This window comes from Rhipicephalus microplus, chromosome 3 (genome assembly GCF_043290135.1).
Source record: "Rhipicephalus microplus isolate Deutch F79 chromosome 3, USDA_Rmic, whole genome shotgun sequence".
Taxonomy (NCBI): Eukaryota; Metazoa; Arthropoda; class Arachnida; order Ixodida; family Ixodidae; genus Rhipicephalus; species Rhipicephalus microplus.
The window spans coordinates 226,825,384-226,841,421 of NC_134702.1; the positions used below are offsets into that span (position 1 = coordinate 226,825,384).

General features: G+C 46.0%; 1 protein-coding gene across 1 annotated transcript; it reads right to left on the minus strand.

The window, feature by feature from the left end:
* Positions 1-13,171: 13,171 nt before the first annotated feature.
* On the minus strand, positions 13,172-13,522 carry LOC119169805 (uncharacterized). Its single transcript, XM_037420819.2, has one exon. The coding sequence runs from the start codon at positions 13,520-13,522 to the stop codon at positions 13,172-13,174; it is 351 nt and encodes a 116-aa protein (XP_037276716.2).
* Positions 13,523-16,038: the final 2,516 nt, after the last annotated feature.

The window sequence follows — 16,038 nt, forward strand, 5'->3', positions numbered from 1 at the left end:
TTCAAGAGACCGGAGCATACATAGCGAGACTGGCGTCGGCTTCAGTACAAAAAATGCACAAAAACAAAGCCTAACTGCGATAAAAGATACTCAAGATCTACGCAAAATTTACTGCCAGGACGCGCATGAACAGCGTCTATTGCTTGAAATCAGGATTTTTATTTTCAGAGCACAGGTTCAACCATGTAAAAAAAAAAACGCCAGGCCTGCGTGGAAGGCGAAGCACAGTCACAGCGAAAGCTAGAAGAACGGCCTTTCAGAGCCTTTTCGAAACATTCATTGGGTAACTACTGCAAGCACACTTGCTTGATACCCACGAGGACATTAATAATAAACTTTAGCGTGGTAGACTGGCGTTTGCTATGATATTTTTCGTCATTCTGAGAAGCATGGTATGCACTGTGCGCTAAATAAACACTTTCTAGGAATTCCGTGCCAATTGTTCATGTAGTGGCTGACGACAATGAGGAATTATGGATGAATTGTGTATGTGCCATCGTTAATAAATGTTGAAGAACAAGCTTTTGTAATGAGTTCAAGCATTGGACAACCCACTCGTTACGCTGTTTGCATTGTGCGATGACTGCTTGTTCTTTTTCTGTTTTAAAACGCTTTATAAGTCCTATTAACGCGATTGCTTTCCCGACATCAAACCTGCCTAAGACAAGTTTGCCAACAAGTCACAAGCACCAGCGTAGCTCAGTGGTATAATACTGGGCTGGCACCCAGCGAATCCGCGTTCAAGCCCCACTGTGTTTTTGGTACTAGGTTTGCCAACAAGTCACAAACACCGGCGTAGCTCAGCGGTGGGCTGGCAGCCAGCGGACCTGGGTTTCCAGCCCCACTGTGTTTTTGGTGTGAGGTTACTTACAACGGTGGCAGCGGCGAACTACTGCACTTGAGCCAAGTTGTGATCTCATAACAGCTTTCGCTGTGAAAGTTTCGTGTTGAAACCATAGACTATTGCCTTTTTCAACGTCGTGACCATGGGTCATGTAGTAGTTATTACCATAGCGTGAGTCAAATCCTACAGTTGAATAGCTGTATTGAAGTTTCAGTCAGTTAATGCAGATCTTTCTCTGTGTCAGTGTTTGCGAAAACTGAAATGGGCATTCCTTCGATCGAAGTGAATGTTCACAAGTGTAGGCTGCTTCTTTGCAGGTTAACACTTTTAATCAACAACCACTCTTATTAAGTTGTAGCAAAAATTATGAACATGCATGGATGAATAAATCACTCTTCCTACCAATTGATACATTGCAGAAACTTTGCCATAAGAGTGCCTCTGGCGGTTTAGTGTGAATGCGTAACAAAGAGTGCAACGAGGATGAATATTGAAGAGCACTGGCACATGGATTATGTGTAACAAATATAAGTACTAAACTGTTACATAGAGGTGTCACAAACATTCACCACCATATCCACAAAGTGATACCCGTGCCACACGGGCAGAAAACACGGCATTTACCCCCGAACGCCTTCAGATTTATTGCCATTCGCGCGGTGCCACACGGGCAAACAAAATGGCATTCATCCGAATGCCATTCGCCACCAAATGCCTTCGCCAGAACTCAGTTGACTGAGAAATGCCTACTCTCGACGACACAGCTTGCGAAGTGCGATTTACATGAAAGTATATAAAACAAATCATATTGAGCTAAAAATAAAATTTCCCGTCTTTTATTTGCACTAAATTCTTAAAAAGGTGCTTTGAACGTTATACGAAGAAAATAAAGTATTAATAATGAAACGCTTGTCAATTTTAGCGAATCTTTGGCAAACAAGCATGCAACACTGGTATTTTCATCGCCATCGCCATCGAGTTCACTTTCTCCGTGACTTTCTCTGCTTTTTTCATCAGTTTTCATTCTTTGCTTTCCAATCTTCCGCCAACCCGCACGCGCCATTTCGCTCTGCTTAAACAAAGACGAAATAAAAGAAGAGATTACGTGTCCCAATGAGCATCAAAAATCATGATACCGAATCCTGATTTCTCGCACCTGCACTTCACATGGAATAATAAATGGTGTCCCACGCGTAAATTGGAGGTCTTGATAATAAAATTACGTTGCCGTGTAGCACCTCCTAATTTCTACTTAAACAGGTCTGGTCTGGTGCCATCCCCTTTGTGCTCAAGCTGTAACGAACCTGAACATATCGACCATTTTCTTATCACATGTGACCGATTCAAAAATCAAAGAAAAAACTGCTTCGAAATTTTATTCAGAAAATTAGGAATATCACTTAATACTCCCAATATTTTGTCTTTTGGGGCCACTTCATTGGGACACAGCGACAGGAACATCTGCGGGGCTCTCTGCGAATTCATATATAACACAAGCAGATTATCTTGCTGAATCAGCGATCAGCTCTCGAATTTTACTAGCCACACTACCACTTATTATTTAGCTGATACACTGCAATGATTCAACTTTCAGGAGAATTTCATATAACGATTCCACCTCAGATATTCAACAAATTCTATTATTCCCCCCCCCCCCCCCTTTTTCTTTTTTTTGACATTGCGCCAAATTAATTTCACAGTCAAAACACAGTAATCATATTCCCCTAATCTAGAAAATCCATTGGTATTGACTTGCATTAACCACCGGCTTCTTGGCCAGCCAATCCCCCTTATTGGGTGAGAGCCACAAAAGAAAGGAACAAGCAAGCAAGCAAGCAAGCGCGCGAGCTGGACTGAAGAGGAGACGATGACTTTGATTACGCTCTGGGAAGAACACCTCTCAGGCCTTCGTGGACAAAAGCGGAATGGCAAAATTTACTCTGCCATTACGGAAGCGCTGACCAGGTACGGCATCGTGAGGACGCGAGCCCAAGTACACACTAAGATAGAAAATCTGCGAAGCAAGTACAGGTGAGCATTTTGACTTGATATCCTGCCTGTGTACTGCCGAGGAGCATACGCCGTGCATGTCAATGCTGCCACCAGCCAAATGACGGTAGTTATAGCGCGAGAACAAAACGACGACACAGAGACAAGGACACTCCCTGTCTCTGTGTCGTCGTTTTGTTCTCGCGTTATAACTATCGTCATGCCATGCCAACTAGCCCAAGCTGCCACACTTCTAACCAACCAAATGTTCGCGGAAAATGGCGCGAAAAATCTCTGCCCCTTACGACCATTTCGCAGTGATTTGGCTAGGTGTCCCACATAAAAACACTTGCTACGCCTATTTAGTGGTCAATTTAAACAAATTTGTACCCGCGTTGATTGTATTGCCTTTCCGGAGCAACATTATAGATGAGTTAATAGCTCGTCCTCATGGCCTCTCTCAGGTGCCTTTATTGGCAAGTTTAGTCGGAGATAAAATTTTAAAGCAATGAAAAAAAAAACACCCTTGGAAGACAGGATGTTCCTGAAGCCAACACTTTAACAAACGGACTTGACCTCAGGAATTAAAATCCTACAGAATACAGGTCCACTTGTGAAAACATTAACTCTAGACATACCTTGTGTACCTAGAATTTTTTATCTTTATAGTGCGACTACCAAGAATGGACTCTGTGTGAGTTGGTGCAGTCGTCTTGCCATTCGATACTGTTATCGAATTGGATTATCACACGCAATATGCACAACAATTCAACCTATTCCACTGTTCAAAGCCTGGTGTCATAAGATGGTGTCATACACAAGCCCAGAGATTCGTTTCGACTTGCTTCTCTCACTACTACTAAGCTTGCACTTTCGTTTATTACAGATTATTCTAAAAAAAAAAGAACTACAGGTTCTGGTGCGGTCACGTGGCCATTTTATTGGCCAATACACCAGTTCCTTGGGAGTCTGCCGATAAATGACGCTACACTTGCTGTTGAAAGCAACTGCGAAAGCCTCTCCGTTTCACAGGTTGGTATCTACCTTATATGTGCCGATGGGTTACTTGGTGAGCCACGACGATTTCAAAAAGCATTGCACAAACGGACACCATCACACACATAAAATTGCAGTGTTTGCATTGCTTTATGTGCGTAAATGTGTATTTGTCTACTGCTTCGTCAGCATGTACATTCCCCTGAGCACTGGTGCAAGTTGCAACTAATGGTGTCTCTAATATGTGTCCAGCCTTTGTGACACTACTGTTAATACTTATGTAACTTTTCGCAGATCGTACGCAGTATAGAAACGGGGAATGAATTGAGCGAGCTTCTTGGCTGTTAGGCCGACATGTAGCTGGTGACAAAAGTTCCAGAATCTCCAAGTGCCACCGTTGCCTCAAGTACTGCTAATTTAGATCAAACTGCAGCAACTGGACCGGCGGAGACAGCTGCACCTGCCGTAGAAAGCCTTCCGCAATGCAGTGAATCGGCACCAGCGGAAGCTGGAGCAACTGCGGCACAGCCAGCTGCATCAAAAAAAAAAAAAAAAGGACACGAGCTGGCCCCGATTATGCAATCATGGAAATGGTTAAAGAGCAAAAGATGTTCAGAGGAATGTGGCAAGAGTGCAAAACACGAGAACTCGAGCTACAGAATGAACAGTTGAAGCTTCAGAAGGAAGCAGCTAAAAGAGAAGAAAAGCTGATTGATATTCTTCAGAAGTTCCTTGAGTAATGGAGGACTTAAACAAAGATTTATTCAATAAATACTAGTTTGCCTTTGTAATTGTGCATTTCTTAAGGGATACAGTACAAGTATTAGGCAGCACTGATTTCCGTGCAGCCTAATAAAAGAGCCCTGCTACTATGTTTTAATAGTCTCCAAACTTCTGAATCGCAATTTATACGTTACATCACTAAGTGAATGCAAAAAAAAATCAAAATTGTTGTAGGCAAACGAGATCTATCGAGCTTAAGAAATCAAAATAAAAGCCGGTGACATAAATTCGCACACCTATTCCTTGCATGTCGCAATAACCTAGAGTCCTCCTACCGTGCTTTTAATGGTGCCTTCACACCTACACTAATGCTGTTACCCTGACATTTGATAGCAAATACCGCTTTGCTGACTGCAGTTTAGTATGCACTTTTCCCACCGAGAAATTAATATGTCCTGGTGCAGAAACAGAAGGCTTGGCATATTGAAACCAATGCGCTTATGTATGCTTCTGGTGAGTTCTCACTGGGCAACACTAAATTAAAGTTGTAATGCACAAATTTGTGCATTTTTATTCCTATAAACAGTATAACACACGTTTAATAACTCTGAAAACATCACATGATTCTGCAACTCTTTATTAACTCAACTAATCAAACATTCACTTCTTTATAAGAACTATGAGAATGACTAAAAAAAGCCACAAAGTGCAGATTGACAAACGTTTGGAAAGTGAGTCAGAATAAACATACTAAATAAATATGTGTGCAGCAAGCAACCGAACACCGAGGTCATGCACATGGACTAAATGTGCATCAAACGTGACTAAAAGACAGGAAACGGTTGTATACTAAATGAAAACAAAGATTCCAGATAAACCATTAAAATATATACAAGGATTTAAAAAATGCACACTTCACTATAAAATATATTTACATTAATTATTAAAATAGTACAATAACACATTATTGTAAAGATAATCTGTAAAGACTACAATATTACAGAGAAATGACATACAATGCACAGCCACCTGCCAGAATGTGCAGGGGATATGGGTGTCACTTTAAAAAAGCCATTTGAATAGTAAAAGCTTATAGAGTTTGCTGCGTTACTTGTTTCTTTTGAAGCACAATAATGATAAATGACCTTGCCTTACAACATACAAAATTATGAGCAAAAGAATTATGCATGGTATACAAGTTGGTTGAACAGTATTTGGAGCAATCAAAAAAACACCCTCTGACAAAGGCCTAATCTCACACGTTCAACGCTTTTGTGAAGTAAAAAACATGTGCCATAAATAGCAAACAATAAAAACATGAGGTACTTGGTGATGCTTTGAAATCAGTGAAGCAAGTACAGGTGAGCAATGTGCTTGCCGTTATTAAAAAAACACTTTAACAGCTGACAAACAGACCAAGTGGTCTAAATTTCCGGAGCCCTTCACTACGGCATTCCTCACGATCATATTGCCACAGACACTATTTACAATATCGGACATTATGAAAAATTAGCGTCCACAGTCTTGTGCGCACTCTTGCTTGGGGCTGCACGACTCATGCCTCTTGTTCACAGGCACGAGCCAGTGTGGGTTGGAGTTGCGAAGAAGAAGAAGGTGCGTGGGCAAAGGAACAGTTTTTGTTTTTGGAACGCTCTAGCGGACTCTTCCATCTTTTCGCACATAATTTTCAGGGAACAAGTTCGCCCATAATAAACCAGTTTTTGACTTTTCCTCTCTTGCACCCGTTACATTCTGGTGGACGGTGCTGGGTATGATTGGAAGCCCCCTTGGCGCAAGAGAGCGAAGCCCCAATCCTCAACGATTGGAACCTGGCGAACTGACTCCGGTACACCAGCGTTTAAGCCACCGCCTCCGAGGAGAGCCGCTTGAATTCCCACCCCTCCCCAGTGCTCCAGCAACACAATCAGCGTCCACAAACAACGGAACGATGGCTTATCAGGTGACACCATCGGAACTTATTCTGTCTCCACCGTGCTTGCCTGAGCCCTTCCACGGTGACACGTTCGAGGATGTGGAGGATTGGTTAGAACACTTCGAGCGGGTTGCGAAAACCAACGGCTGGGATGAAGCAAGGAAACTGCGTCGCGTCTACTTCGCATTGGAGGATGCAGCGAGGACGTGGTATGAAAACCACGAAGCGTTCATACCAACATGGGAAGAATTCCGACGACAAATAGCAGCTACATATGCCAGCACCGATCGTCGGGAGAAGGCGGAGAACGCTCTACAGTCCAGAAACCAGCGCACGAACGAAAGCGTTGGCATGTATATTGAGGACATGTCCCCCCTTTTCAAGCGCGCTGACCCGAACATGAATGAAGAGAAAAAGCTGCGTCACTTGATGCGAGGTGTGAAACAGGAGTTATTTGCCGGTTTGGTACGTAACCCACCTCATACACTTGCTGAATTCCGCAACGAAGCCAGCTCCATTGAGCGGGCATTGCAGCAGCGCTCCCGTCACTACAATCAGGACACGAGTAGTGTTCCTGCGGATGTCCTCTCAGTAAACCTGGGAAGGAGCAGCGAAGCATTGAGGGAAATGGTGCGATCCATTGTGAAGGAAGAGCTCCAGAAGCTGCTGCCCCGACAAGTCGCAACACCAGTTTCGTCTCTGACTACCATGATCAGAGATGAAGTTCGCCACGCCATTCTTCAAGCCGAACCCGAGGCGCAACCTGTTCGACTTGAACAGCAATTGCAGAAACGCCCCGTACCTACTTACGCCGATGCCGTACGCCAGCCCGCCGTGTATACTGCTTCGTTTGCACCTCCCAGTTGCTACCGACCCGGCTTCGCGTGGCTCAAGCTATCCAGCTAACTCGAGGCCCCGAAAAAGCGACGTGTGGCGCACACCCGACAGGACGCCTCTTTGTTTTCACTGCGGCGAAGCTGGACACCTGTACAGAATGTGCCCATATCGACGAGTTGGTCTCCGTGGGTTTTCTCCAAACGCGCCATGCCCCCGAAATGGCGAAAGACCCATTGAAATTGAAGATTACTTGTCCGGTCATCTGTTTCCAACTGCCGGTTTCCAGCATCAGCCTAGATCACCAGCGCCTGCTCGCTATCGATCGCCAAGTCCTCGACGATTTAGTTCACCTTCTCCACCTTCAACCTCAACACATCGTTGTTCAAGCAGTCCCCATCCGGAAAACTGAAGCGAGCGACCTATGGAGGCAAGGCCACTGATGTCCGCCCAACTGAAGATCCTCCGTCAAGGTCCCAGTGCAGCAACGACGAGCGGAACACTACAACTAAGTTAGGTAAAGACAAAATTTCTTCTGACTTACGCGTTACCGTAGACGGGTGTGAATTTACCGTTTTAGTTGACACAGGTGCTGATTATTCGGTTGTCAGTTACGCTGCCGCAAAGGATTTAAAGAAAGTCCTGACGCCCTGGAGTGGACCCCGGATACGCACGGCTGGGGGTCATCTCATCACAACTGTGGGAAGATGTACCGCACGAATCGGAATTCAAGGCGCTACTTACGTTGCTGACTTTGTCGTACTTCCGGAATGCTCTAGATATTTGATACTCGGAATGGATTTTCTGCTAGCAAACGGAGCTGTAATCGACCTGCAGAATTCTAGTGTCTCTTTTTCGACCAAACTGGCCATAGACACAAATGAGCCAGAATACACTGCATTACGTGTTATAGATTGTGATGTTACCGTGCCGCCACGATGCAGCGTAATAGTCGGTGTAAGAAATGAAGCATTCGTTGATTCTGAAGGTATAGCGGATGCAAACATCGAACTACTGCTCAAGAAAGGCATTTGTGTAGCTCGAGGCATTATTCAATTACGTGGTGGAAGTGCCGATGTATTGCTCATGAATATCGGAAACTAAATTCAGCACGTTGCAAAGGACACTGCTATCGCCTTCCTGCACGGTTTTCAAACAGTGACAGACCTATGTGGTCTGGTGTCAGGGCCACCTACTTCGGAGCCTGCGCCCGATGTCGTGGCAAGAGTTGCGATCAGCCAAATCTATCCCCAGCCGAGAAGAAAATCATTCAAGACCTCCTAAGAGACTTCACCGGATGTTTCTCTACCTCGTCAAAAGTACGGCGGACCCAGGTTGTTAAACACCGAATAATAACAGATGAAGCTACAAGGCCGGTACACCAAAATCTGTACAGAGTATCACCGAAAGAACGTGAGATCATAAAGAGCCAAGTGAAAGAGATGCTAGAGGATGATGTCATACAGCCATCCAATAGTCCGTGGGCGTCGCCTGTAGTCCTTGTGAGGAAAAAGGACAACACGCTGAGATTCTGCGTTGATTACAGAAAGCTGAACAGCGTGACCAAGCGGGATGTCTACCCTTTGCCGCGTATTGATGATACGTTGGATCGGCTATGGCACGCAAGGTATTTCTCTTCATTAGATTTAAAAAGCGGTTATTGGCAAATTGAAGTGGACGAAAGGGACCAGGAAAAGACTGCTTTCGTAACCCCGGATGATCTATATGAGTTTAAAGCACGCCCATTCGGCCTGTGTTGTGCGCCTGCAACATTCCAGCGCATGATGGACAGCGTCCTTTCAGGCCTCAAATGGCAGTCGTGCTTAGTCTACCTGGACGACGTTGTGGTGTTTTCAGCAACGTTTGAACAGCACGTAGAGCGACTACGTTCAGTACTTCAGGCTATCCAGTCAGTCGGCTTGACGATTAAACCGAAAAAATGCCAGTTTGGATTCGAGAAGCTTCATTTCCTCGGTCATGTAATCAGCGCTCAAGGTGTTGGCCCGGACCCGGAGAAGACTGTGGCCGTGGGGCTGTTTCCCAAGCCAAAAGACAAGAAGGAGGTACGCCGATTTTTGGGTTTATGTGCTTATTATAGGCAGTTTATGAAAAATTTCGCGAAAATTGCCGAACCCTTAACAAGACTAACAAGAGAGGACGTGCCATTTATTTGGTGCACTGAACAAGACAGTGCCTTCAACGAACTAAAGAAACGTTTGCAAGCTCCACCTATCTTGGCCCACTTTGACGAAACCGCATATACGGAAGTTTATACAGATGCCAGCAATCTTGGCCTAGGTGCAGTCCTGGTGCAATGGCAGAATAGAGAAGAGAAAGTAATAGCATATGCGAGCCGCACCCCCTCAAAAGCGGAAAGAAACTACTCTGCAACAGAAAAAGAATGCTTGGCAGTCATATGGGCGATCAGCAAGTTCAGGCCATACCTCTACGGCAGGCCTTTCCGTGCCGTCAGCGACCACCACTCACTTTGTTGGTTGGCGAGCTTAAAAGACCCATCGGGACGACTTTGCGAGATGGAGTCTCAGGCTCCAAGAGTATGACATTACGGTCGTATATAGGTCTGGCAGAAAGCATGATGATGCTGACTGCTTATCACGTTCACCAGTCCACTCGACTTTTTCAGAAGAAGAGGACTTCCCACTCCTTTGTGTGATAAAAACCTCAGAAATCGCCGAACATCAACGGGCTGACATGGAACTGCTCCCATTAATAAAGTATCTCGAAGGGCACGACGAACAAGTTCCTCGCGTATTTAAGAGAGGGTTATCCTCATTCTGCCTGCGAGATAATGCACTTTACAAGAGGAATTTTGAACACAACAAGGAGAAGTTCTTACTCGTTGTACCATCAGCCATGAGGCATGAAGTCTTAGAAGCCTGCCATGATGAAACGTCTGCGGGTCACTTGGGTGCGAGTCGAACTTTCGCCAAAATTCATCAGAAATACTACTGGCCCAAGTTGCTAGCGTCCGTGAAGCATTACGTCAAGACATGTTGCGAGTGTCAAAGGCGAAAAACACCACCCCTCAAGACGGCCGGCCTTCTCAAGCCTATAGAGCCACTTGCGACTCCATTTCAACAGATTGGAATGGACCTCCTCGGACCGTTTCCAATGTCGGCATCAGGAAAAAGGTGGATAATAGTTGCGACTGACTATTTGACACGATACGCTGAAACCGGCTGCCTTGAGCGAGGAACGGCAACGGAAGCCGTGAATTTTTTCGTTCAGAATATTGTTCTTCGCCATGGAGCCCCACTCGTCGTGATTACCGATCGAGGAGCAGCGTTCACGGCTGATTTGATGCAGTCCTTAATGACAATGACTAACACCAGCCATAGGAGGACCACTGCATACCATCCCCAAACCAACGGGTTGACAGAACGCCTGAACCGCACCATCGCTGACATGCTGTCGATGTACGTTGACATTGAGCATAAATTGTGGGACGATTCTTGCCATACGCAACTTTCGCCTACAATACAGCAGTGTAGGAGACCATCCGCGTCACACCATTTCAGCTGGTCTACGGTCGCAGTCACTATGACACTAGATGCCATGTTGCCAGTAGACAACGACGATTACGAGCCATCTGAACTTGACGACTTTCTGCAAAGGGCTGAAGAAGCACGCCAGCTGGCATGACATCGAATACATCAACAGCAAAACAAGGACGCAAGGCACTACAACCTGCGCCACAGAAAAGTTCAGTACAACTCAGGCGAGCGAGTGTGGATATGGACACCACTCCGACGCGGCGGCCTATCAGAAAAGCTTCTTTGTCAATACTTTGGCCCCTATAAGGTTCTCCGACGAATTAGTGACCTAAACTACGAAGTCATCGCCGATGGACACATCTGTTCAAAGCGGCAAAACAGCGCAGAAGTCGTACACGTCGTTCGTATGAAGCCCTATTATGAGAGGGAATGAAAGCGCTCCCTTTTTCTGTTTGCCTCCCTCCATCGCGCATCGGGACGATGCGTATTTCGAAGGGGGACTAATGCCACAGAGACTGTTTACAATATCGGACATTATGAAAAATCAGCGTCCACAGTCTTGTGCGCACTCTTGCTTGGGGCCGCACGACTCATGCCTCTTGTTCGCAGGCACGAGCCAGTGTGGGATGGAGCTGCGAAGAAGAAGAAGGTGCGTGGGCAGAGGAACAGTTTTAGATGCGGAAGCATCTTATACTCGCGCCTTGTAGTGCGCCGTCCGCGCCGTCCGCGCCGTCCGCACCGCTTCTCGAACATTCGACAGCTGACGCGCGCGCATGCGCCGTCGCGCCGTCGCCCACCATCTGTGCCGCGCACGCTTCTCCTTCGAGAACATTCGACAGCTGACAGCGCATGCGCCGTCGCGCCGTCGCCATCTGTGCCGCGCGCGCGCTTCTCCTTCGAGAACATTCAACAGCTGACAGTGCATGCGGCGTCGCGCTGTATATATACTCAAGGTCGGCGCTCGCTCGCTCAGTTGCCGCTCGTCGGTTGGTTTGTACGGCGCGTCGACGTCCAAGGTCGCGGTGAAATGAATTCCAACGAATCCACAAACACAATGATCGACGTCCCTTCGACCAGCGCCGTCCTTTCGCATACGTGTGTACGTGTTCACTCATTTAACACCCCTTCCTACAACCACGTTAACCAATTTAGCCATCGACCCAAGTAAGTCGCAATTTAACACCCCATTTCACAACCACGTTAACCAATTTAGCCATCGACCCAAGTAAGTCGCACTTTAACGCCCCGTTAACCAATTATATGCTCCGCATCCTCCTCAGTGTTCCCCCGAGGGAAGCTGCGGGCAATTTTTTTGTTTTTGGAACGCTCTAGCGGACTCTTCCATCTTTTCGCACATAATTTTCAGGGAACAAGTTCGCCCATATTAAACCAGTTTTTGACTTTTCCTCTCTTGCACCCGTTACAATATTGTGGTTTTGGGGCATTAAACCCCAGGTATTATTTTGTACCAAACACAAACATACTACAGCTTTGACGCAGTGTATGAAGGCCGTAAATGGTGCATATATTCTTCAAAAACAGTTTCACTGCTGCAGACACCAGATTACCTCAGCTACCTGAGACTGTGACTCACTGCTGACTTCTAGCAAAGAAGTATTTCGCCAACGCTTTCCTTACGTCTTCACCGTTTTTGCTAGACGCGTCCGATGTACAAGTTGGCTGCTCGTAAGCAGCATTTCACAATGCTACTTCTTGTTCCCAATGTGGTTCTACGTGTTCCTGAAAACCTTCACAGATGTTATGAAGAACACAACATGCCTTAATAACCAGGGCAGTGGTGGCGAGCTTGCACCCCATGCGTTTCATAATGAAACGAAACCTGGCTTTCAAACAGCCAAATGCATTTTCTACAATCCTTCTGTTCTTTGACAGATTATAGTTGTACGCCATTTTTTGTGTGTCAGGCTGTGCATTCGCATATGGTTTCTGCAGGTTTGGCGATAGAGAAAATGCCTGGTCACACAGCACTATTGGAGTCACACAAACTCCTTCGATTGTTGCTGTTGGGCGTTTGAAAGATCCGCTTTCAATAGCTTTGCAGAGTGCGGATCTTCCGTACACAAACGAGTCGTGGCACCGCCCTGGGGAGCCGACGTTTGTGTACCTGAAGCGGTACCGGTGGTCCACTAGAGCCAGCAAGATCATGCTATACGTGCAAATATAACAGCAATATTGCAGTCAGTACTGCTAAGTATCCAGAAAACTTTCCAGTCACACGCCAACATATTTCATTTGAAACACGTAGCATCGACTGTTAATAAACGAATGCACTAAACGTAAAGACAATTTAATGAACGATGAACAGGCCTTCCCAACTTACCAGCCTTTGCAATCGTAGTAGTCCGAAGCATATTTCTTTGGCGGTGACACTGGAAAGTGGCAGCCGTCGAGCGCCCCAACACCTTGTGGGAATCCTGTGACTGCAAAAAATTCCCTCATATGCTCCTCCATGTCGGTTGGCGAAGGCATCTTCACCCAGTCGTCCTCCAGGTTTTTCAGTACGGTCGTACAGAACTCTTTGTAGAGCAAGTTCACAGTAGAGCGGCCAACCGCGAACAATTCGGCGATGGTGCGGTCTTCGGCAGCAGAGCACAAGCGGTAGAGTGAGACGGCTACTCTTTTTACTACTGATATTGCCTCTCTCATCGTTGTGTCCACCCGCTGCATGTCGGTACGACACGACTCCACAATGTAACGAAACGTGGCAGCCGAGACGCGAAAGCACCCTTTGAAGTATGCTTCCCCAATATTTGGTAGCGTTTCTTCAAACCAGTGCTGACTACGACGGAAACACCACCGAGATCGAGGCGTTGGGCTCAGCAAAGACGCTGCAGCGATCAGGTTGAAATGGTTTGATATTAATTGAAGTTCAATGTCCTGAAGCTGGCGCATAATAACTCGTCTCTGATCCAAAATTATTCGCTCTTGAGCACGATGCTTTGCACGGAAACACACAAGTGCTGCCGTGAAAAAACGAACTCTGCGAACATCTTCTTCGAAGAGATGCGACAGGTGCGATGCGACAGGCGCCATTTTCTATTTGCGCTGTGGATCTGACTAGTGTTGGCTTAGGTTGCTACGGCCGGCTGCAACGTTGTAAAACAAAGCAAGAAACTAAAACTTAGGACAGCGTAATACACTTATTTTTACATTTAATGATTATCTGATGTGTATGAAGCTTGTAAATGCTTCTTCATTTTTTTATTGCTATTCACTCAATGCTCACTTGCAAGGTGCTGTGATCGACATCATCAAGTCAAATGTCATTCACTTTGGACATGTAGCAGTACCGCCGAAAAAAATGTCATTCGGGAACTGAATGCCTACGCCACCGAATGTCATTTTTTGTGCCCGTGTGGCACGTGTATGAATGATGATAGAGGAGCTTGCTCGGCGGCGCACGGTGCATTTCTTGGTGAGACCATGTCGGCAAGAAGGCTTGTTAACGAGCAGGTGCGTGATGTCTACATCGAATGCCGCGTCGGTGGGCTAGTTCCACGACGGGCACTGCAGAGTGTTGGCCACATCGAATGGCACGTTAGTCACCTACCTCTTTTATGCCGTATTGGCCATTGCTGCAAGTCAAATGCCTAATGCTCATAAATGGCAGACGTGGAGACAACAGGCGTTCTTCAACAGGGTTGAGAGCAGGCAGGTGAGGGGCTTGGGAGGATGTCGGTACCTGTGCGTTAAACTCATCGTAGAAACTCGCCACGTGTCGCCGTGACGAGCGCGCGGGCCACCGAAAACCGATGATGGATGGATGTATCCGGCTGTGCCCTTTAGAAAGAGTGGTAGCTCACGCCGCCTAGCTTATTAAGTACTATCACTACGTGTTGAAGGTTTGAATTTCACTCGCGTTCTGATTGTAGCCGATGATGATGATGATGATGATGATGATGTTTGCGGTTGTCCCGTTTCTATCAGGTTGGTACCTTGCGGTGTCTTGACCGGAACGATAAAAGAAATGAAAGCCTTTGGGTGGTGGCGCGCCATCCAGTGAGAATTGTTGGAATCACCGTGAAACGAGCGAAGCGGCAACCGGAGAAGTGTGCACAATGACAACACGGGTCGTGGCCTCCGAAATGGCGGGCACGTGACGTGTTGCTCTCCTGCCGTCCTATTCACCACGCTTCCCAGCAAAACCAACGACTACTGCCTCGCACGCCCGCCTACCACGAGAGGGCGCATCGAGCGAAGGCTCCGGCGGCGGCTGAGACCATGACATGTAGCATAGTGCACGGAATTCTGGTGTTCGCATGTTTTTTTTTTTCTTTTTCATCCACGAATGAAAATTCCCGCTAGTATCTTCTGAGTGAACTGAAGGAAAGTATTGTTTTCTGTTACTGCATTTATTTTGGGCCAATTCGTTAAGAAAAACATGACAACTGCTGCATCTTTCTGATATCTAATTGTAAAGAGGTATCCATTCGTCTGTGGCAGTAATTATTGTTTTCATTGCAGTCCATTTTGTCGCCGTGATAAATACCTCAATTTTCGAACTATAGAAGCATTTCGGTATTGCTAGCTCTATTCCTTTGGAGACTTCTATTGGGGAAAACTCGACCAATTATTGTCGTTAAATTGTATTGCTCTTCTATTCTGATTCACAATTTACTATTATATCGCGAACAGATATTTATGAGATGGTCAGCCTAAGCGCGGTTACGCTCAAGATAACTGTGTGCCCTGGTGATGTTATTGGAATAGGGTACATGTGGTTTCGCCGGAATATTGTATAAGGCTTCAATTAGCCAACCTACATTCACTCCCCACGCCTTTCACAGTGAAAGTACCTGAGTTGTCATCGTCTCCTTTTCTGGCATATGAATTTTGTTTGTTTTGTGGTTAGCAAAATGGCAATATCAGTTTCGTCTTCATTTACTATTCTCTAGTGCATCAAAGTGAAAGAGTCTCACATGTAGCATAACGGCTTCTTTTTAATGAAAACTAAGTATTCGCCAATGTAAGCTACTAAAGAAAGAAAAAGGGCAAATCGGCACTGATATGCAATGCCGCAGTGCTTCATACCAGGTACATGAACTTTGAATGCGTGTTGCGTACTAGTTGAACAAGCAAAACATTTCGATGTTCGTTCTTACAATTTGCAACGTATCCACTGAACCCCGTAAAATTCACCATGTGAATGGGCGACCGTAAGTGAGCAAAACGTGCCTGTACTC